The following is a 24,962-nucleotide window of genomic DNA, read 5'->3' as shown; positions in this document are numbered from 1 at the left end:
AAGGCTAAGTATCTCACAAAACTACATAGAATTGAACCTTGACAGTTAATGCAGCATCAAAGAACATTAAATCTACAATGCAGATGCAGCCATAGATGTATTATTGATTATTCCCTTAGTACCCTTTTCATTTATTTTCTTTATCCAAGTTGTAGCGTCAGTAGGCACAAGACAATATGAGAGATGCAATTGGAGCTTAGCATCCCACTGTGGCACAAAGGAATTTGGAGAGAAGCTTGTGCTAGTGCAGTGGAGATCTTTTATTAATTTTATTGGTGTATGCTCTGTATTAAAGAAGAGAGGCAAGACTGAAATAGTGCATATGTGACTATTATTTTTAAATGCATTTGTTTTTACACTCATAAAAGAAGATGTCATTGCTTTTGGCCTTCTGGGATGAATCCCATTGGCTCTAGTTCCCTGTCTGGCCCCACCATTAGTTCTTTGGACAGCTCTGATTTTTTCATCACCTGCCCTGGCACAAGTTTGGTTTTGCTCCTTTCTGCACAGTGGAAAATAGATATCTGTGCCTGACATCTGTTCTTCATCTTCCAATGACAGAAATTATTGTTTTGTTTTTGACATGCTGGTCTCTTCTTTCAGTAAATTATCCTTGACATAATTTGCAAAGGCTTTCATTTTTTTTAATGTAAACACTTCTAACTTAATGGTATTCTTTATGGACATATACATATGGATCCGTAATGCACGATTCCTCCAATTGTGGCCCTCTTAAAGATTTTTTGAGGGGGGGGGGGATAAGTGGTCTTCATTTTCTGAAGCATTTTTAATTGTGTAAGCTGCCACAAGGCTGTAGAGCATGTAACAGGAATTTTATATAAAGGTCTTTTCACTGGTGGACTCACTGTCTGGGTTAGAGAGAAAAAAAGGCAGATTAAGGACATTTAAGTAGTGAAGAAAATAACAAAATAATGATGCTCATGTAAATCTGTGTCACGTGGATCAGTAGCACACAGTCTTTTGACCCAATAAGAATCCCTGCTTTAAAAAAAGAACAAGAAAGTTTACTCACCCTTAGGGCTGAAGAAAGATGCTTGAAAGAAGCAAGTAAATAGAAGCTGGAATCTGTGAAGTGTTATACAGTGCACTTCTAAGCATTTTTACTCAGGAGTGTCATTGGCTCAGTGAAGCCTACTCTCTAGTAAGTGTGTTTAGGATTGCAGCCTAAAGCTCTCAGATTTCTAAATTAATGTATCAAGTGTCATTGGCAAAGGGTTTTTATTTTGACATCTGTCTGCAATTTTCCAAAGTAAGATTATTATAAAACTGCAATGTGTACATTTGCATTAGCTGGACATCTCGTATAACATGCAAAATGTGCTAATTTTATGGAACTATGTATGCAAACTAGCAACAGCCATCTCACTTGTCTTCTAATTTTCACATGACACTTAATGATAATTAAATTGCCATCTCCTGCACTTGATGCACTAAGGTACCGCCTGTCATCAAAGATGTATTATGTAGATACAGCTGTATATTCCAGTTTTTTATTAACCTCACATTATGGAGGTGCAAATAGAACCAAAATCATCATTTATACTTTTATTTTATGTATTAGTGCCATCTAGTTTCCCCCCCCAGAAATCAACATTACTCTCCTTTTATGCAACAAGGGTGCTGTTTTGTTGGAAGTAGTGCAAAGGTGTCGTACTGCATATTAAAGGGGTGGGGTAATGAAATCATAGGAATTATCCTATTTAAAGAATATGAGCAGTTACAACAATAAAGCTTCACTGCTGGATCATACCCTCCAACATTTCACAGATGAAAAGCATGAAAATGAGGAAAACGCAAGACAGTTGGAAGATACATTGGATGTTCTCAGATTGTCCAACTTCTCTCTGTTTTGGGGTGCTCAGAGCTCTGTGGAATACATTGTCAGAATGATCACCCAGATGCCAAAATATTTTTGCTGCTTTTAGCAGAGGTATTGGATAGGCTAACCAATTTTTCTTTTGTATTGTTGCAGTCACTTTTACTGAAATTTCATCATAAAGGGTTTTTACCATATCATGCTATTCTAAATTTATTTCAGGGTGTTTTGGTTTTGAAAACCTGAACTTAGTGGGGTTAAATTTTTGTTAAAGGCAACACATCTTTGTGCTGGGCTTCTACACCTTTTTTGAAAAGCAAAGATTTTTACTCCATTTTTCCAGGTGGTATGAGGGACAAATGTTTATGAACCAAGGTTGGTTAACCTTTCTCCTGCTATCAGAGTTGCTCTGCAAAGTTTTACCAATGTTAAAATACACTATATTTCTGAAGAACATGTTGGGTAACATAATAATTATAAAAATTCTTTTTCTTTTGATGCAGATTTCTCTGACCAAGGCTGAAAGATCCTTGGGCTTTGCAATCCAAACTTGCTTTATTTCTCCATACTCAAACACTGACAGGATGTCAGAATATACCATAATTGAAAATATCTGTCCTAAAGATGAATCTGTAAAATTCTACAACATCCCAAAGACAAATTTTCCTATACTGAACGCACAAATGGACAAAAAGCATTTTAGTTTCCTGTTTAAATCCATATTCAACACCTCCCTTCTCTTTCTGCACTGTGAGGTGACCTTGTGCACGAAGAAAGAAAAAGATACTCAAGGACTGGCCAAGGTGAGTATCAGCTCTCTTTGTATGACTGGATTTTATAACATTTACTATAAAACATATGTTCAGGGTGGGTTTTAATAAAAGCAATGAGGAGATTATGGGTAGTTCCAGACTGATTAAAGAGATCAGAAAGTCCCAAATATTGTTTTTGTTCTTTATGATTTTAATTTGGAGATCAATACTCATATTACTTATCCCAGAATGTTTTCTATTAACTTTCATAACTATAAGGGCTGAAAAAGATGGTCTGGAAAATCTGGCTTCTGGCCATGTTGGGGGCATGGCATTTACAAGCCACATGCCCCAAGCACCTGGAAGCCACACTTGTCAACTAGACATGTCTGATTTCACGACGCTTTAAGGGCATGGCATTTACACGCTGCTGGGGTGCCAGGAAACCAGCTTGGGGCTGCAGCAAGACTGGAAGAGCCAGCTTCGAGCCAGCTCTACAGTGGATTGGGCCGCAGCATGTGGTGGCCACAGTGCATATTTGTTTTGATGGTTGATGTTGGACAATAAGAGAAGTTTAAGGAGGTATTCAAATAACTTAAGGAGCTATAGACTTTCTATAGAATGATCATATGTGGTGCATTTTGAAGACCTCAGGTTATTACATCATAAAGGTGTTACTTCACATGACTGGCTGAGGACTTTATCACACAAGACTAAAAAGCAGAATTTTAACAGGATAAAAGTGCCTTTGGAACTTATCACATGACATCATGTCCATCCTGCTGCTGCCTTGCATTCCATTTGTTACAGTTGCTTTTTCATGGATTGGTAAAACCCATTAATAGACTCTCAGTCTTGCTGCTTTTCCATTTCTGCCTTGGTGTGGTAGATCTCTTCTGCTGCAGTTCCACTTCTCAGGCAGTCATGTGGTGTGAGTGGGTGTGATTCTGCTACTTTCCCTCCTCTCCTTTTTGCAGCTGTCAACCATCTCCCAAAGCTGGCTGCTGTGTGAAAGTGAACACGGCAGATGGCTTTGGGAAGGTGTTGGTGGCTGTGATTGCAATCAAAGCCACCAACACCTTCCCAAAGCCATCTGCCGTATGCACTTTCACACAGCAGCCAGCTTTGGGAGATGGTTGACAGCCGCAATCACTTGTTTACCCTCCTTCCTCCTGAAAGGCAGAGTTTTGCAGTGTGGAAAACAGATCACAACCATGGATCACACAAAGTACTATTGTGGGGGAAAGTGTGACAAGAAATGATGCTAAACTGATATGCTTCCATTCTTAAACTAGCACGATTGTAGTAGACTGGGGTAATAAAGTCTTCAATTTCATGGAGACATATTGGCTCACATAGAACAATCTGCTTTGGGAAGGAATGTAGCAAGCTTTTAGACTGGAACTGGAACTTCATCAGGAAGCATTTTCTTCCTCCCCACCCAAAATGGTTCTTGGTCAAGTTTTTCTTTTGGATTATCTGGTCCCTCAGCCAGTATGGCCACTGCATTTGTTCCCCCTCTTAAGTTTAGGCAAATTGAGTGGGGGGGCTTCAACTAAGAATGACTGTATTTGAAGATTCTGGAAATCGTAGCCCAAAAATGTAGCTTTCCTAAGCTCTTGTCCAAAATAAGTTACTACAGTACATGTAGAATTTTTAATTACAATATTGTATACTTCCTAATGTTCCACATGCTAATAGAGTAGACCCATATTATTATTCCCATACTACAGATAAAGAGGCAAGGTTGCATGTTAGCTATTTGACTGGGGAGGAGAGTATCGTAATAATGAATGAAGGGATTTTGTGTTCAGAGCTCATCCTTCTAGGTCCTGCGCTAATGCTGCAAAACATAGTGGCCAAAGACATTCTATATACCAAGCATGGGCAATGGCACTCACTCTAGGGAAAAATTTTCTGACCCTGACTGCCAAAAATGAAAAAACAAACAAAAAAAAACCCACCAAAAAAAACCAAATAAAAAACCAAAAAAGTCGTAGAAGCCTGAAGTCCATTTCTGGTTTGTTAAACAACCCATTTATAATGTGAATTGACTCCTCCTATGTAGAGAGTTCTAGAAGAGGCAGTTCACCTTTTGGGAGACATGAGGAAAGAGTGGTCTATGGACTCTGAAGGGATTGAAAGCCACAAATTAACATTGAAGGCCACATGTGGCCCCAGGGTCATCCTTTACCTGCCGCTGCTGTATCCATTGCCAGGGATTCTAGATGTAAATAAAATCTATAGAAAATTCAACTGTAAAAATTCATGGAATTGACTAAAGTATTTATGAATGATTGTAATTAACAACATTGGGAGAATATTTATTGCGTTTTCTCAGTGAGAACTTCTGCAATTCTTTGACAGCATGATTTATATTTTCCACTAAATGATTACAGTTGATAAATAGAAATTGCTTTCCATTTGGGGAGCAGGCCAGATTTATCTCAGCTATTCTATAATGTTAGTTGTAAACAGTGCATTAGCATTCATTTTCCAGATCCTGCTGAGATATAATACTCCCATTGTTTTTGTATCTCCATGTGTGAATTATTACCTTGACCTGCCTTGGGAAGAATCTGAAGGGAAATAAATGAGTGTTTGAACTTGTTTTTTGCATTCCTTTTGTTGCTTATCTCACATTTGCACAGCATATTCAGTTTATGGAATTAGTCAATGTATTTATGGAGGGAGAAAAATATTCATTGTTCTAAGGAGGAAAATTCTTCACTTACCCACCTACCTACCTCCAGATAAGATCATCCTTTCACAAATAAGCATATTTGGACTCATCTAGGGCATCACCACCCTCTCTAGTCACCATGTGGTTTAGCACAATTCCTCATGGGATTTGGGGCTCTGGCAATGTGAGTTTCGCTGCCCTCAGTCTTCATCTTTGGCATTAACTGGCAACGATGAAGAAATGTGGTTAGTTCATGAGAAATGTTGTACTAAAGAAAATGGTGGAAAGTGGAAAAATCATAGAATCACAGAATTTTATGATTCTGTGTGGTAAATGGTAATAAAGAAGATGGTGCAAGGGAGAGGAAACTTTCCATAACAATTCTGATTTCACACCTAGGGCCATGTTTATGTTACTGAAGGTTGAGGCTCCCTTATCTGAAATTCCAAAATCCAAAATATTCCAAAACTCAAAACTTTTTTCATGAGCATCTGAGATAGTGACACCTTTGTTTTTTAATGGTTCAATATATACAAATGTCATTTTATGCACACAATTATTAAAAATACTGTATAAAATTACAGTCGGCCCTTCTTATACACAGATTTTTTATACATGGATTCAAGCATCCACAGTTTGAAAATGTTCAAAAAAATATAAATTTCAAATATCAAACCTTGATTTTCCATTTTTTTTTAAATAAGGGACACCATTTTGCTATGCCATTATATTTAATGGGATTTGAGCATCCATGGATTTTGTTATCCACGGTGGATCTTGGAACCAAACCCCAGCGGATAACAAGGGTCCACTGTACCTTCAGGCTATTTGTGTAACGTATATATAAAACATAAATTAATTTTATGTTTAGACTTGGGTCTCGTCTCCAAAATATCTCAATATGGACATATATGGAAATACAGATATTCCAAAATCAATAATAATAATAATAATAATAATAATAATAATACCTAAATCACCTCTGGTCCCAAGCATTTTTGATAAGGGAGGTTCAACCTCTCATAGCATTCTGGAGTCCTGGCTAGCTCACACAGTTGAAGCACCAGCACATTTTATTTTGTGGACATGACACCATGTGTCATCCAGCCCAAGTTTCTCTTTTCCCTCTGAATTTCATTGCTGGGGGGGAGGATGCATTTTCACAGGTACAATGTACTGCTGTGAGCTATCCCAATTGTAATACCAAGCATTGGGGGCTGTTTTGCTCTTGCATGGGAAAGTAGGCCATATTAGCTTTACAAAGTTGCTGTTCCTGATGGAGGTGAATACTACTAGAACTTGTTTGGAGCTCTGGAGGTCTATCTGATGGAGTGCCTATGCAACAAAATGTAACATTAGTGCACTGGGTGTTACAGGTGTAGCAAACCTACGCAGCTTTGATGATTGGTAGATATTTTAAGCAAACTCAGTAGTGGAGGGAGAGCTTATATCTTGAAGCACAGCTGCAGATGCCTCCTTGGAATAAGACTCAGATGACTGGGGAGGGTTTGGTAATGATTGTTTTCTTTTAGGTAAACACAACTTGAGTGCTGCTGGTAGTGAGGCAGCTGTACATTTGCTCTGATAATGTAAATGCTTGAGTCCCTGATCTCACAAGCTGCCTGTTGTCTCCATGCTGTAGTGCATCCCTCCTGATGAAGCTTGCACCTTCCTCAGTGTTGACATGATCCTGGCAATGATGCAGAATAAGAAAACCTTCACCAAACCCCTTGCTGTGATAATGCATAAAGGGAGGCCAGAAGGTATCAAATAAAAATTTAAATCTATTTATAGAAGTGCCTTTTATTCTATACTACCACTTGAATTGTAAAAACATCCTTCTAGTTTTGCATAGTTTCATATTTTAATATATTTATATCCCTTCTTTCTTGGGCTACAGGGCACCATCATCTATGAGCACTAACATTTGATTACTCTTTTTTGAAAACCTCTCTTACATGTTTATCAAAATGCATTTTGGCAAAAGACTAGAAAAGAAATGCACTTCAATGCTATATGACAATATGGAATTGATAAGCATTCTGGACTGCTATACAATTGCTTCCAGCAACACTTTATTGTGTCAGCACTGAAAGTTTTATAATTTCTTTCTTTTGTGGCTGTAAATATTTAAGCATCATAATTATGCAGAACTTCCAACGTATTGAAACTATTAAAGCATGGATGGTGTGCTTTTGTAAATAAAATGAACAGCCCCAGAGAAAATGGCTGCACCCTCTATTGAGATAACTCTTATTAAGAGCTGAGAGCCTGGAAGCATTCATTTGTTTTTCATCTTATGTTTGTGTGGATATATATGAGCTCTTTTATCATCTCTATGACATAACTGAAATAGAGCCTTATGACATGATATCATACCCTTCAACAGATGAAAACTAGGTCATGTGTGGCCAAGCAACATCAGAGTGTGATCAAGATGGCTAATGTTTAAATGAGGTAGATCACACAAGCTTGGAGAGGCTGCAGTGGTATCCTGTCTAGTATAAGATTGTTATGGAACTTGTCAAACTATAGTTTTCCCAGTAAATTTGCTTTTAGTCACCCAAATATCTTCTCATACCCTTTAAGATTTTACAGATGAACACCAGACATGTATACCCAAGCAACATCAGGGTGTAGTTGAAGTGGCTCAAGTTATTAATGAGGAAGAGCACACAGGCTAGGAGAAGCCACAGCAGTTTGCTTTTGCCTGAGCCTACTGGGAAGAGCAAGGTTTCACTCTCCACCTTTTTTCTCCCCTTGCTAATTGAGTGCAAGCTACTTTTGCACTTTGAACTCAGTTTCCAGCAGTGGAAGTAAGCTGGGGATAAAGGTGAAAACTGGGAGGAGGAGAGAGGAACTGGAACATTTTAAAAGCTGCTGGAAAAGTGGGATGGCAGAGGATTAATCAGGACTCTCCCTGGCAAATTAGGGCAGTCAGAGAGTATGTCTTCTTCACTATTCCAGTTGAGTGTTCCTTAATGTTCAGTACTGTATACAAGGGCACAGGTTAACTAGAAGGATATGAACTGGTCTGTAAAAGAATTGAAATCTTACACTCCTGAACCATTAGTGCACAACATTACATTAAGTCTACAATTAATTGCAGGTGCTTATTTTTTCCACAAAAAGCAGTCAGTATTTCTTGCCAGGTAGAGTTATTGAAAAGAAATGCTCCTCTCTCTTTAAAACCACTTAAGTCAGCCAAAACTATACTAATTTTTCTGTTCAAGTTCATACATGCAGCCAAAGCATAGGTGAGGAAAAACAGCGAAAAGCTATGGTATGCAGATAAAATCTTGCATTATAATCCAACACAGTTGGTTTGACTATATGGAGAAGAATGAATGTAGAGTACGGTATGTGCTAACATTTTAAAAATCATGATATATTATCATATCCTTCAAAGTCTCACAAGTGAAAACCAGGGCATTCTGTACCAACACAACGTCAGAGTGTGGTCAACATAACAACACTTGTTAATGAGGAAGAATACACAAGCTATGCAATGATGCAGTAGTTTGCTTTTTTCTGAGCCTACTGGGAAAGGCCAGATTCTAACGCCTTATCTCCTTTCCTCTCCCCCTTCCTGAGTTAACTGAATGGAGACTACTTTTGTCCCTATCAGATCAGGATAGTTGAAGGGTATGCATTATATGTGTGGCAAACAAAAGAGGGACCCATTAATGACACAATTGTATGTTCAAAATATCCTTTCCTTGGGCCCTTTTAACAAGAACAGGAGGGATGCACATATAAATTCATTTTTAAAATGTTGAAATAAGCCCTAGTCTTGGCTGCACTTGTTTGGTGTTCATATGGCACTTTAATTAGAGGGTTTCAGCAGTTTCACTCAGAGATCAAAATCTTTCACTTGCGTGCAAAGACTGTTTGAAATTCTGGAATGCTTTCCAGAGAGATTTAAAAGCTAAGGATGAGAAATCCTTTAACCTCATTCCTGCAGAGCATGCTTTTCTGGCCTTTTAAGCAGTTTATGGTAATACCATACAGTGCAGCTTATGGGACTGGGAGAGCAACTGTTTTTGTTTAACTATATGAGGCTGTAGGGAATTTTAACTGTAGGAGGCTGCAACTTTTTATCCTTAACACAAATGAATCTACTGAGAATAACACGAAATGCTTGGTCTCCAAACACAGCATGATTAAAAAGGCATGCTTGTTTGTGTCTTCTTGGTCCTATTCCACAATCATCCACTGACTGCTGCATACCCTCCTACTGTCCCAAATTGACAGGGACAGCCCTGATTAATCTTCTGCGATCCCACTTTTTCCACTTCTTTTAAAATCTCCTAGTTTCTCCTTCTCACACTCCTTCCCTTATCCTCAGCTTACTTCTGTTGCTGCAAACTGAGTTCAAAGTGCACAAAGTCTAATTTTAGAGGTTCCATTCTAACTGCTTTGAGTCTCGTTCAGGAAAAAATGCAGGATATAAATCAAATAAATAAATGACATAAACAAAAGTAGTTTGCACTCAGTAGCAGGAAGAGGAGTGAGTAGATTCTTGCCCTTCCCTGTACCCCCAGGCAAAAGCAAACTGCTGTGACCTATCCTAGTTTCTGTGTTCTTCATCATTAATAACTTTTGCCATCAAGACATCACTCTGATGTTGCAGTGATTACAACAAACCTCTGTTTAGAGCAGTGGTTCCCAAACTTGAGTCTTCCAGATGTTCTGGACTTCAGCTCCCAGCATCCCTGACTGTTGACCAAGTTGGCTAGGGCTTCTGGGAGTTGAAGTCCAAAACACCTGGACAACCAAAGATTGGGAATTATTGGTTAGAGGAATAGGGATGAGTGTTGGTTGGGGTTAATGACTTGACAGGCCATTTAAACAGGCCGTTGTATTTACTGCAAGCTAAGAAGACAATAGTGTGATAGAGAACATGGTGCATCAAAGACAGTCTTAGAGTAAATGTGGGACGTCTCATGGAAAGACTCCTGAGTTTTTTTCTCAGATGTCTGCCTTTGTGGCCAGTAGTACAATGTGTCTTTGTTGGTGTATAGCTTTCAAGTAGTCCTCTTCTGGAAGTTAACTGCCATTGTGAGTTGACAGCAAATTCATAAGGCTTAGAAAATAAATGATAGCAGTTTACTATATAAGAGCATTTACATCTCCAAGGATTTGTTGTCATCTACTCTGATACAGAACAGGCCAGCTATTGTGTGTATTGTTGCAAGCCATATTATTGGATCCGTTCCTGTTAGATCTGCACCAGATGCCAAACAAAGGGGTCTGTAGGCTCTGTAGACAGGGAGTCAGAACATAATGTTCGGTTCAGGCTGTCCACTCTCCCCACCGCCAGTCATGCACGTGACTGCCATTAATAGTGATGGGGTGGTATGCTTAACTGTCTAGAAGAAAACGAACCCTTCCAAGTTTTCTTTTACAAGACTAATTTTTCCAGCACAGCCTATTGCCTTATTGAATGAAATCCCAATCAAATTAAGGAAACACTTAGAAGCCTTTGACCTAGAGCTGGTGTATGATATCCTTTTAAATAATAAACGTCTATAGGCTTTCAGTGGCTGCAGTTTCGTGTCTCTCACTCACTCAACAACTTTGAAGCGAGCAGCATGTCTTAAAAGAATATGAGGCACTATATACACATATATAAAATAAATATGAAATATAAATGTCATTAAAATATGTGTGTTGTGACTCTGGCATGATATTGTTGTTCCTTCTGTTAACTGTTAGGACTTAACCAAGAGAATTACTATGCTTTTTGTAAATTATTGTTATCCTTCTTCTGCCACAAATGAAAATGTCCTCTTTATGGCTTCTGTCACTGGGAAAATCAGCTCTGTTTTGCCAGCATGGAGGTGGCGATTCTTTACATTGGGCTGATTTATAATTTCTCCACTGGTCAGCCGGCTTGTGCGAATAGGAGTATATTGTGCCATTGTGATGGACACTATTTGGACAATGTCCTTGCTGTAAATTTCAAATGGGGGGGGGGGTATTAAAGGGATTTGAAAGACCCCCCCTTCCCATTGGAAGAACATTTCCAAACCAGCACTGAAGTCACCTTGACAGATTAGAAAGCTATGCCAAAACTAACAAAATGATTTCAAGAGGGGGAAATGTAAGATACTACACATAGGCAGAAAAAATGAAATGAACAGATATAGGATAGATGACACCTGGCTTGACAACAGTCCATCTGAATGGAGCTCGGAGTCTTAGTAGACCACAGGCTGAACATAAATCAACAGTGTGACACAGCACCTAAAAAAGCCAGTGCAATTCTAGGCTGCATCAATAGGAGTATAGTGTCTAGATCAAGGGAGGTAAACACTACCATTCTATTCAGCTTTGAGCAGGCCTCATCTGAAATATTGTGTCCAATTCTGGGTGCCGCAGTTCAAGAAGGATGTGGACGAGATGGAATGTATCCAGAGGAGGGTTGACCAAAATGGTGAAAAGTCTGGAAACCATGCCCGCATCTAGTCCTCCAGATATTATTGGACTGGAACTCTCATATTCCCTAGCCTGCAAACCTAATGGCGATGGATCATGGGAATTGCAGACCAGCAGCATCTGTAAGATCACCCATTCCTAGTTACTGGCCTAAAACTGTATGCTGCTGCTGATTGCAGATAACTCCTTGCAGATATATGATTAAGTAAGAAATTGATTTGTCCCCTTCCTTACATGCTAATTTGGGTTCTCGGTGCATTTCTAATCATGCTGTGTAAACATACTGCCAATGTAATTTATACAGTTCTGCTGAAGCAAACACCATTCATTTACTGGCTTTTGTTTTTTGACAGATAAATCTTCTTATCCAAAGCCTCCTGAAGGGTTACAGCGTAAGTTGCTTGTTTGTTTGTTTATTCAATTTATATTCTGCTTGTCTCCCAATAAGAGGTCCAAAACAGCTTGCAGTATAATTTAAAAGAAAATAGCCAAAACAATATGTAGTATAAATGTTTTACAAAGCATTAAACAATAAATCCAATTAAAGCATTAATTTAAAACAGTTAAAACACAATAAAACAGTAAAAAACACATATGCCATTCCGTTTTAGAGAAATACAACAGGGTATTCTTATGGAAGAGAGTTGAAATATAATTGGTCTATATACAACATTTATATACAACGTCAACTTGCATTTCCAAAGATCTGGAAAGTGCTTCTGCACTTCAAATTGTTCCCTCTCAAGCACGACTTTTCCCGAAAGGACCTGCATAAGAGCTTTCATACTATGTATTTCTTTCTAAGCTGTAGTTGTTCCTCAACCTACCTTTCTGAACTTGGAATACAATAAATCCTAGCAAAATTTCTTGTTCTGTCCTCAATATATTGAGATTGATTGTCAAGAAAACAACATAATCTACAAGACTTCTCATCTCTAGCGTGAGAACAAGACAAAGGAAAGCAAAATGCTGAGATTTCCATAATGTCTGCAAAAATGACTCTATGTGGAACTATTCATTCATTTTAAATTAATTATTAAAATATTTATCTCTTGCCCTGTATTACAGCATCTCAGGGCAATTTAAAATCAGTTTAAGCAGTTTTTTAAAAATATAAAAAATAAAAATAATATAAATAGACTGAAAGCCTATTGAACAATATAACAGGTTAAAACAGATTAAACCATGTGCATGTAGACTTTGTCATAAATCATTACACCTAAATACTTGAATAAAAAGCCATGTTTTTACTTGGCATTGGAGTGAAGCCAGAATAGATGCCAATGAGGCCTCCAAGGGAAAGGCAATTCACAACTGAGGTGCCATAACTGAAAAAGCTCTGCTGTCCTCCCTTTGTGATGACAAGTATACATACAATGGAACACACAAAAGGAAGGGCTGACTGATTTCTGATGCACACAGTAAGCACAAAAGGACTGACTGATTAGGATAAGCCTGCTGCTATTACTATTTAGATAAACGGTTTGTTCAGTTTACACAGTTACACAGTTTGCACAAAGACCTTTCTCACAAACACAAAAACCTTCTCAAGACCAACATAATTTTTTTACTCAGCTCAAAGGCAAGGATAAAAAAAATGGCTGTTTTTCATGCTCCACACAAGACCTAGATAAGTGAGGATTTACATTGCTACTCTGGGCTCCTTGGAGAATTGACAAAATAGGGATGAAAGAGACAAATAAGGACGATTGAGCAGAGCATGGGAGGAAGTTTATATAACTGAGGTCAGCAACTGGAGTCCCCGGGTCAAATCCAGTTATCTAAGACCTGGCTTTGCATCTCCTTGACGAAAGGTGATATCTGTGGCAGGAGAGATTTTTGGCAAGTAACTATCTAGTCAAATTTAGTTGCAGACTTAATATCTGTGCTACATAGTTACAGCCATTTGATCTCTTCCTTAAGTATTATGGAATCTTGTATTTGTTGCTTCATGAGGTATTTATAATTTTCTGCTGGAAAACTGTAATGAATTCCCCTGTACTGCACTTCTGAGGGTTGCACATATAAAATCCCAAGATTCCTTAGGATGGAGCCACGGCAGTTAGAGAGGTATCAGACTGGCACAGCTGTATAGTGCAGATTCCCTTAAGGCTTCTGGTTTTCTTGGTCAGCTGTAGATATAGTGACATGCTTTGCTCCTAAAGCCCAAATTCCTGGAAATATTACTTATATGGCTAGTGTCAATACAAATTAAATGTTGGTACCCCTGTATGAAATAAGTAAAAAGATTAAAATGTCTGGAAGTGGCAGCAGTTGCTCAGTAAACATCGAGAGCAATACATTCATGCACCAGATGAATGCTCATACAACTGCCCTGCCTCTCCCGCAAAGAGAATTCAATATACTGGCCTGGAACTGGTTTCCATGATTTAAAGTGCTGCCAAATGTGAAAAGCAATTGTTCTATTTATGTATTTGCTGACTTTCAAGTTGGCACCACTTCCCAGTTAACAGGCTTCCCACTCTCCCACCTAATAGGCTGAAGATGCCGAGGAGACAGAGCAAAATTGGCAGAGAGTGTATTTAATTAGTTGATATTCTTTTTTAATTCTGCCTTACCCCAAAGGCACATGCTTGAAGGACATGCGAATGTAAAAATAACCCTACTAAAATTAGAGATGTGAGTTATTTTAGTCTCTCAAACCTCAAAACAGGCAACAACCAGCAGGAAACCTAGTGACGCTCAAATTCGGAGCTTGCTTCAGGTTGCTCATGGCCACATATTTAGACCATATCCTTCTTTCATGCATTGTTCTGGAAACGATGTAGACACCCCAGGCATATTGATTTCATTCTGCCTTTGATTAGCAAGCTAGCCTGAAACCTTGATAAATCAAGTGTAGAGGTGGATGTATGTGCCTTCAAGTCTCCTGTTGACTTATGGCGGCTCCATGAACTTCATTGAGTTTCCTTAGGCAAGGAATATTCAGAGGTGATTTTGCCAGTTTCTTCCTCTGAAATATAGCCTACAGTACCTGACATCCATTGGTGATCTTCCATCCAAGTACTAACCTGTGTGCAGATATAGGGACTGATATGTGCAACTATCTATTTAAAGAATCCAAAGCCTTCCATCTCTCAAGTGTTTGATTAGAAAGTTCCCTTTCACTATTTTGGGGGGGATGAACATGTCTCCCACATAGGAATTCTGTCCCCAAATGAAATTTTCCTACAGTCAATAAATTTATAGTGTTGCAGAGAGTGCAACGTTGAAAATTGTTCACAGCTGGAATGATTTTGTTTCTGCCGTGTTCTCATTCCCTTGGTAACTGTGACTGCACATTTTCTTTGGATGCCTGAACTATATTTCTAAATGCTCAACCGAAATTTTAAGTTACTGCAATGCTAGACATTTGGGGACTGAAGAAAAATTTCATGGGTAGGGCAGAATTCTTATTTAACAGGCAGTGCCATCATATCACCTTCCCCATAGCAACACCCCTCTCTGCCTTTCACTTAGTCACCTCTCTTTCTTCAGCACAAATAGGCCTTAACATAGCAAGGAGGGAGGGTGATGTTTGGTGGCATTGGCATGAAAGCGAGGGAAGCAAAGAGAGGCTCTATTTCCAGCAGAAATTTTAATCTGAGTTTTCCAATGGCAGGCTGGCCAGGGAGCTGGTGGGCTATTAGCTGGTAAGCTCTGCTTATTGCATGGCTGGGTGAGTAGTCAGGAGACAGGAGGAACAATGAGACCATCTCCTTGCAAAGGGATCTTGCAGCAACTTTGAGACTAACTGAAGGAAAGAAGCCAGTAGTATGAGCTTTGTAGACTTGAGATACATCTGAGGTAGTAGACCAAGTCAATGAAAGCTTATACTTCAATTTATTTCTTTCATTTAGTCTTGAAGGTGCTACAAGATCCCTTTGCATACTGATTTTCCAGATTAACACAACTGCGTCTTTGACTTTGTACCATCTGCTTGTTTCTTCTTTTTAAATACAAGGAGAACATGCCAAAACGTAGATGCTGTGCTCAATAAGGCAAGCCCTGATTTGACTTTCTTGTTTATTCTTCCTTTCACAGCTGTCGTCTACGGCCTGGACACAATGACAGTTGTGGGCATTGCCTTTGCAGCTTTTGTGATTGGGGCCTTGCTAACAGGAGCATTATGGTTCATCTATTCCCATACAGGTGAGTGTGACCATTTCTCTGTCCAATCTATCTCACCCCCATCCATCCAGACTGCATAGTGCGTTTGTAATTTTGGGTACATTTGCTAGGCATGGATTTGCCCTGAAAATCAAAACTTTCCCCAGGACAGTCATAGGTTGTCTTGCTCAAAAATCATGTTAAATAACTTAGTTCCAAGAGCAGTGGGATCTTAAATATGGAGAAAGTTAATATAGCATAATAGGCAACTATTCTATGTATTTATCATGCTTTCGTCCCAGTTTTTATTGGTTAGAGAAAAATAATGTCTATGCAGAGGAGGGGTCTTAAAATGCTTTATATTTATATCTAAAGCACAGATGGAAAATTACTTAGCCTTGCTTAGTATTTCCTTTAACTGATACTGAGGCTGCAACCCAGTCATGAGCTGAAAATAAGGACACATGTAAGAGATTTGCAGTGTGACTTTGTGTACAATGGCCTGCCAGGTATATATTCTCTGAGGAAAACTTACTGAATGAAATGAAATTGATAATAAGAGACAGAAAAACAATGTATGAAGAACAGAAGTCTTTTGACACACTTGGAAACAAAAGCAAACTCAAAAATGTGACTATATGAGATAGTAGGTATATAAAACTATAGTTATTAGTCTGCATGGAAATACTGTGTATCATTGGCATATTTCTCAGGTTTCATAGATAAAAAGGAATGAAAAACAGAGCAAGGAAGAGAAAATAAACAAGTGGGTATGTACACACCTATTTCTTTGGATTTAGAATGTATTCCACATTCCTTCCAACATCAGCAGAAAATGCCTATTGATTTATAATTGTGCATTAAGTGCCAAGTTAGTTGTGACATGGGAGAAAAAACTCTACCATTCTTGATTTTACTTAGCAATGCCCATGGCTGATCATGAATGTGATCAGCAGCACTGCAGGGAGAGAAGAATTAACTATTTTATTATCGGTAATTTCCAGATGAAAAACTGCATTTCTTCATCAGGTCTGCGTATGTTTTTCTTAGTTAGAAGAAATGTGTGAGAGGATGCTTTCATAAGGGGAAACTGCAAATCACACTCTTCTCACTGTGCTATTGATCTGGTCTAGTGCAGAGCTTCATACCACTGCAACAAAGAAACAAGGAAGAGTGCTGGCATTTTAGCTCTAGTGGTGGGCATGGTCTCTTGTGCCAAATCTTATCTGATCCTTCAGATAAAACAAAATCTGATGAGAAACTGGAAACTTTGTTAAAAAATTTAAAATGGCAAATAGAGCATTTAAATCTCCAGTCTATGTTTCTTGAGGCATTGGGCACAACACATCACATGCCAAGGACAGACGAGCTGACCTCAGCCTTCCTGGGTTTTTTAATGTTGTTGTTGTTGTTGTTGTTGTTGTTGTTGTTGTTGTTGTTGTGTGCCTTCAAGTTGTTTCCAATTTATGATGACCATAAGGGGAACCTATCATGAGACTTTCTGGGGCTGAGAGTGTGTGACTCACTCAGGGTCACTCAGTGGGTTTCCATGGCAGAGCAGGAAATTGACTCCTTATTTCCAGAGTCAAAGTCCAATGCTCAAACCACTACACCAGGATGGCTCTCGGTTTTTTAAATGTATATCCTGAATGGAACAGAAAGTAAAATGTGGAAAACCCATTGTCTACAAATTAGTATATTTCAGATCGTGAAGCCAATTACTGTCAAGAAATCTTACTGCCCCCCACATTTTAATATTTAACTGTCATGGCTCCATCCTATGGAATCCTAGGATTCATAGTTTGTTATGGCATCAGAGCTCCCTGAGAAGGCTAAATATATCACAAAACTACAGATCCCATAATTCCATAGCATTGAGCCATGGCAGTTAAACTGGTATCAAACTGCATTAATTCTGCAATGTAGATGCAGCCAGGTATGAGGAACACTGAGTACACTGAGATGTACTGTAGCATGCTATTTTACACAGTTGCAAAGCCTTATTACCATGCCATCACTGTAATATAATTTAAGAAGAAAACTCTAATCTGACTACAGCACTAAACCTAACTCCATTAAAAAAAATGAAACATATGAGCTTCCCTTCAAAGACTTTATCATGAAGTTGCCATGTTCTCCTGCCCACCCACCCCACCCCACCCCACTGGATATCCCTTCCCTTGGGCAAAGCTGAATAAAGAATAGCTCTAGCCAGCTTTCCTGACTTATTTTGTTTGTACATGAGTGAGAGGAATGGGGGAAAAAAACAATAGGTGCTTGGAGCATTTTAAAAGTTGGGGAACAATCATGTTGACCCATTTTTGAGAAACCATGTCATCTGGTTTTCCTGAATAAATAAAATGGCACATTTATTTCTAGTTGGAACTTAGTGCTTGAACTTAGTACACCTAGGTTTCCCTCTCTTTCTTCAGCCACGAATTCAGCTGAGCAGGTTCAAAGGTTTGAATCCCACCTCAGCCATGTAAACCCACTGGGTAAACTTGGATAAGTCACACACTCTCAGCCTCAGAGGTTGACAATGACAAACCCCCTTTGAAGAAACTTGCTAAAAAAACCCTGATAGGATCTGCAGAACTTGGAAATGACTTGAAGGCACACAACAACAACAAACAACAAGGTTCAAAAAATCAGATCATCAACACACAGGAGATTATTAGATGGGGTACAGGAGTGAAGTGGATCGCTCTCCCATCCTTATCACGATGGCACAAAAGAATATCATATACGTTGCACTTATCTGATGATTATCCTGTCAGCGAAATGGAATTATCCTGTCACCAGTGTTGATGGGCTATTCTGTTAATGAAAAATGAAGGGAAATGATGGGACAGTTCCAGCTCACTGACAGGACAATGATAGGATCAGTACAACTTCATAAGTTGTCCTTCATTGTCGGGATAATGACTGGATAAGTGTGACGTTGTATGAAAGTCCTTCATGCGATAAGGATGGGACAAAGATGTCCATTTCCCTATGTGATAATCTCCATTGCCATTTTACTCCTGTGTGCTTTTCCCTTTGCTTAAGTGAGGGAAGACATCAGGAAGCCTTAGTTGACCATAGTTTCTTGTTACATGTGAACTTCAACATATGGTTAATGTCTGCCAAGCAAGTCGGGAAACAAAAACCAAGTGTTTCATATGCTAGCTTGTTTAGAAGCTATTCTTAGTTTTCTGGTTTCATTTTCATGATTCAGGGATTACACAGGAAGTTGTCTTATCCAACATCAGAACGTGGATGACCACAGCTCAGCTTTATCTGGGCATTTGTTCTGCAGGATTCCAGACAGATATTTTGAGGCCCTTCCTGGAAACACCAACAAATGAGCCTGATGTTTTCCATACACAAAGCATGTGCTCTCCCACTAAGCTCACAGGTTTCACTATGGTTCACTGCAGCTTCCTGGGTTGTTTCTTTTCTCATACAAAATGAAGGCTGTATGTCATTGTGTGCATCTCACATGTAATCCTGGCTTGTTAAACATAGGATTTTGTCATCCAAACATGGCTGTTGTCTCTCAGCCTAATTTACCTCACAGGCTTCTTGTGAGGGAAACACTGGATAACACTACGTAACTCCTTGAATTAGTTGGCAGGAAAACAAGATACAAATGCAACTGATAAAATAAACAAATGCTTGCTGGGTTTACTAGTTGAGCTGTTTTGTCTTTCTATGTAATGCTTTTAAAAACAGTATAAGAATAACTGAGGACTGCAGCAGAATTCAGACATTTTCCCTAGAAGTTTAAGCAGAGATCTCATTGTATATTTGGTATATTTAGTATCTGTCTTTGTAAATGCAGTGTTTTCATGTTCCTCCCCACCCACATGATCAGTTTTCACTCTTAAAAGATATATGCTTCTGTATAGGCACAAGTATTTTTAAAACTACAAAGTCAGTACAGGTTCGTAACATCCTTTGCTAAAAGCTGAGCATCCCAGGATAACCATGAGAGTTGAAATGAGATAACCCTCTCCACCCACCCGTGGTTACAAAGATGATTCCCTTGTGTTTATTATACACCCGTTTCTCTCTTAAGTATGTTTGATGCCACTCATTCCCTAACTGTAGTGTACATAAAATCCATGGGAAAAACATCTACATTAGGCAGGAAGACATATGCTACATAACTGTGTCCCATTTGATCTGATCACAAGCCATTTCAGTAACTGGTGGTCTCTGATGGATAGCCTCCCCCATTTATGGCTGGTTTGTTTGTTTATTGGCATATTGCTGGCTATTAGGATTCATTGTGGGTGGGCCTGTGTGTTGTACTCCTAAAAGAATGCAGCATCTTCCTTTGTACCAATTGTGAAATCCCAGGTAGGATCCAGGGTGAAGGACAGATTTGTCATCACTGCTACAGAGTCCTCAAGTACAATTGTTTATATGTCATCACAGGAGCACATTGCAATCCTTCACTTAGGTTGGAAAAGTAAGAGGATACAATTATACGAACCTGCTCCTGGTATTTCATTACGAGTTTGGTTTTCCCACTCAGATCTCCCACTCTCCTTTAAAATCCCCCTACCAAATAAACAGGCTGCCTCATAATCTCTTGTGGCAGTTCCTCAATAAGAAAACAGTCATTTTCCAAAGTATACTCCAAGCTTTATCATTTTATATAAAAGGAACATGTTTTTATCAATTCACACAAACATGTTCATTCTGTCCAGGTGTGGCTATATGTTCTAGCACCTGATTACAAATCAAGAATGAACAAAAGTAACAGAAATGTGTTGAATAGGCAATGAATAGCTGTTCACTGTGACATGTGAATCTTGGCTGTGCTAAAATGTTATGGAGCATAACAACATAGCTTTATATTTGTTGCATTTGTATTTTGTTTTATTTACCACTTGTCTCCTTCATTTGTACATGATATGAAATTAGGTGTGCAAATTGCCATTAGGTTGGCTTCACCTTATTATGACCCTATGAATAAGAGACTTTCAATAGCCCTGCTCAGGTTTTGCAAACTCTGGCTCATGTGGTGCAGTCTCCCTCTTCATCTACTGCCTTCATCTTTACTTAGCATTATCACCTTTTGCAGTGAATCATAGTGTCTCAAAGTACGATAGCCTCAGTTTGCCAGTTTTGCTTGTAGGGAATGTTCAGGCTTGATTTGCTGTCAGACCCATTTATTTGCTCCTTCTGACAATTCATGGTGTTCTAGAACACTCTTCTGGCACAACATTTCAAATGTGGTTATTTTAAGAAGGAAAAACTTTGCTTAATTTAAGAGACCAAATGGTTAAGGAAAATAGTTTCTTCCTCAATCCCTCTCCTAACATATGTGAACAAATCTTGCAAGTGTAAAAGGCCAAGAACACAATAAGTTATTAGTTCAAAGTCAGTGCAAGGAGTTCCAAAATGTATGTGTGTGCACACATACAGAGAGGTGTAGCCTGTCCCATTAAGGTCTAAAGATATTGTCCCTCTGTCTTTGAGGCGCTGCTGCCAGTTAACAAACTTAACATCCCCTCCAAACTATGGAAATTTTAAAAACTCTTTGTAATGGAATCTGATTGAAATCAACTGACAAAGCAACAAATAATTTGGCAAAAGGGGATAGCAAAGCAAACAGTAAGACTTCCTGGACAGGGAGCAGTACTGGCAGTCTTCCTAGGTGTGAATAATAAAGTACATGTTGTTTCACTCAGATGTTTATGGTCCAATGGCTTAAAGTTTGTTTACAGCCCTATAGATGGGATGCAGCAGCCATTTTGTGAAACTACCACCTTGGTCTGAGAAAGAAGGATTTGCTCCTATGGTTATATAGATATGGAGAACTAGGTATCAAATTGCACTTCCAGATCTTGCTTCTTGGGTTTTGATGTCAGACAACTTAGATCACTGTCTTTCAGGTTGTGTTTTTCATCAGTAAATTGAAAACTTTAGTACTTTAATCCACTTCACAGATCTACTGGGACGAATATATTGTGGAGCCTTCCACAAGGAGAGAGGAGATTTAAAAAGCAATTCCCACTTACTCACTCCCAAAGTTTTAAACTTTTAGTATTTGAGAAGCAATTTTTTTCAAAAAGATACCAGTGGTTGTGTGTGTCTGTTCCATTGAAAGGGTTTTCAGAAACAGGATCTTGCATACAATTAAAAGGATGTGCACTTATCTATCAGGTTGCACGAGAAGTATGAATTTGGCTTTAATCTACTAACAGTGCTTTCAGGCTAAATGGATAATGGCGGTGCTGCCTGTGGCTGTTATAAGTTATAATAATAATAATAATAACATTTACAATATTTATATCTCACCTCTCTGTGGAACACAACCGGGGTGGCTTGTAACTTAACATATTGCAGAATTTCTTGATTGTTGTTCCTGAGCTGGTGATAGCACACAAATGGAAGAATGCTAAAACCCTCGGTGATGCATAGTTTTTTGTGAGTTTTTCGGGCTGGTGGGAGCTGCAGTCTAAAAATATCTGGAGAACCACACGTTCTTCACCCCAAACTTAACAAATGAGCCCAGTGAAGGGACATGAGTCAAATGTGTTTTGAACATTTATTAAAAACTATCATTTTGAAAAGAGGGGTGGTATTCCTAATAATGTCTCTGGTGTTTGCCAGTCTATCCACTTCCACCTCTTGGATAGTTTCACCAGAAAGGCAAAAAGGTTATTGTCATAAAGCTGAGATGATTTGGACATTAATAAATTATTCTTGGGACTTGGTGGCCTTTCTTGCAGGAGTCTTTATCCCTAGGAACAGTAGCAAGGGAAAGGCGCATTCGGTGCAGTGTTACAAAAGCTATTAGGAAGCCAACAAGCTCCCTGGACCCTCTTTGCATGTTTGAAAATCCCAGGCTCCAAATAGCAAATTGGTGCCTGAGAAGAAGCAGGTGTCAAAGAAAAGAAAGATGGGGTAAAGCAAGCTGAGAACAGAGAAGGGAAAAAGTTTGGGAATTTAGTCAGCTGCGGCTCATCTTTACAGCTGCATTTCTGTACCCTTTCCTGCCAGTTGGTGCTCAACTCTCTAGTCTCTGTAGAGCTATGATTCCAAGGCTTATTTTATGTGTGACCAATCAGAGCTTGGAAAAGTTCCCCCTTTATTTTTGGACTACAGCTCCCAGAATCCTGGGCTGCAGTCCAAAACCTAGAAATTTTCCAGGCTCCAGCCAATCATTTTTCTTAGAAGAGGAGGCTGCAAGATGAAATCTTTGAACTCCAGCAGAGGTCTGTGCCACTGAGACAAAGGGACATAACTGTGTGGAGTAGGGGGTGGGGGCAGAAATGAAATGAGACAGTATATTTTTGGCATCCAGTCTTTGACAGCTGCGTGTGCTGTTTTCCCTAAAGTTAGAGCAAAATGTATACAGATCATATCTGGTGTGCTGTGGTCGCTGTACAGCTCTATGTAAGGTGACAGCGTAGCTGTAATGGGACCCAGCAAAAAGGAATATCGGCCAGTTCTACATCTTGCAGATTGCTTTCCTGGCAGAGTGCTTGAGAGGCCCACTTAAGGGAAGGAGGGAAGTAACTGCAGCCTCTGCATTCATGTAGAAATAGGGTAGCTTTCCCCTCTAAATATTCTCAGCTTTTAAGGAGGAGAGGTTTGCTTAGCACTGCTGCAGTGGAGATGGCTTTTACAATATTGTCAATGGAGATTCATCTCCATACAGCTGGTAAACTCAGAAGAGAATGATAAAGCAATCTGAAACATTAGGAGGTTGAGATAAATCCTAATATGCAGTTGAAAGCCATGTATTTCTTGAAATAACAGCTTTTTCCAACCAGGCTGTCTACAGAGATGGCTTGGATTACCACTCTCATCTTCGACAAGCATGGCCATACAAATTGTAGCGTAGCACATCCGGAGAGCGCCCGGTTAGGGTTGGCTGGTTTGCAGTGGGGTGTGTGTGTGTGTTAAAGCTGCATTTTATGTTGCAAAAGCATATTCTGATCCTTATTGCAGAAAGTGTGTCTTGCATTGTATGTTTTCATGTTGATAAAACTCAGCCATACATCAGCCCATCTATCCATTTACCTAACAGACTATGTATCTGCCTGCATCAGTTAATCCTCATTGAAATTTGTTTGGCTAACATTTCTCCATCAATCTAGACCAGGAGGGGGGAGCCTGAAGTCCTGGGACTGAATCTAGTCCTCCCAGGATCCCAACTTGGCCCTCTGCAACTTCCTGGATGTATATATTCTTATCTCAGCATACCATTGTTTGATTATTTCCCAACTTTTGTCCTGTTCCCCCCTCCCCAGCAGATAAAATTCCTCTCTCAAATTTATTTACTAACAGTAAGATGTGTAAACTAAAACATGCAGAAATGTTTGGCTCTACCCTTTGATCCTTGACCCTGCCCATTTCTGAAATGCCACCCCTGAGAACTCACCTGAAATAATGAATGTAATAGTCAACTTCTTGGTCCTTCAATAAATGGCTTACACAAAACAAAAGGGCTGCCATGTTCCTCTCACTGCACCACTGAGTTTCTCCTCTATTTCTTTTCATTGCTAACTCATCACCATCTGGCTTCCAGAGGCCCTTTGTGAGAATCCTTCCTCTTAGATAATACAGCTAGCAAATAGCTGTGATACAGTGTGATGGACAGAGTGTTGGACTTCAAACAGGGGGATCTGATGTAAGCTACAAATCTGCTTATGTAAATTTTAAGGCAGTCATCTTAACACAGGGTGGTTGTGAGAATAAAATGAGATACCTTGCATAAAAGCCACCTTTGTGTTCCTTAGAGCAGTGGTGGGAGACAATAATATATGGGTATATTAAGGCAAAGGAGGGGTTTCTCCACAAGCTGGAATAAACACTTGGTTTTTCGAGCTTGATAGCTCTCCATGTAAGACCCCTTAAAATCCTATAAAATATGTGCTTCCATCAGAACTATTATGACTTCAGTGCCTTGACAGACAACTGTAAAGAATGCCCACCATCCTCCGATTAGCCAGCAACTGGCAACTTTGCTGAGTAAGCAACAACCAATACAAGACATGTCCTTCCAATGATCACACATCTTTGTAAAAATCAAACTTTTTAAAAAAAAAATTCTGTTTGAAGGTACTCTTTACCATTTTTATTTTTCTCTTTGGAAGTAGCAAGAAAATGATGGGGAACAGTAAAAGATGTTACT

At 39.1% G+C, this 24,962-nt stretch overlaps 1 protein-coding gene across 3 annotated transcripts in view; it reads left to right on the top strand.

The window, feature by feature from the left end:
* Positions 1 to 24,962, top strand: part of LOC149316472 (transforming growth factor beta receptor type 3-like) — a 182,764-nt gene that overhangs the window by 151,390 nt on the left and 6,412 nt on the right. For 2 of the 3 annotated variants that reach the window (XM_089515596.1, XM_089515595.1), the window contains exons 13-16: positions 2,341 to 2,640; positions 6,915 to 7,035; positions 12,067 to 12,105; positions 15,758 to 15,865. In XM_089515596.1, coding sequence (XP_089371722.1) covers positions 2,341 to 2,640; positions 6,915 to 7,035; positions 12,067 to 12,105; positions 15,758 to 15,865 — 568 coding nt within the window. The remainder of the gene's footprint in view (positions 1 to 2,340; positions 2,641 to 6,914; positions 7,036 to 12,066; positions 12,106 to 15,757; positions 15,866 to 24,962) is intronic. The other variant, XM_089515597.1, reaches the window with a different exon arrangement.

Source organism: Sceloporus occidentalis, unplaced genomic scaffold, assembly GCF_023333645.1.
Source record: "Sceloporus occidentalis isolate IW3139 unplaced genomic scaffold, rSceOcc1.0.p SCAF_3, whole genome shotgun sequence".
Lineage (NCBI taxonomy): Eukaryota > Metazoa > Chordata > Lepidosauria > Squamata > Phrynosomatidae > Sceloporus > Sceloporus occidentalis.
The sequence above is the reverse complement of the archived record's forward strand: the minus strand, read 5'-3'. Positions and strand labels throughout refer to the sequence as shown.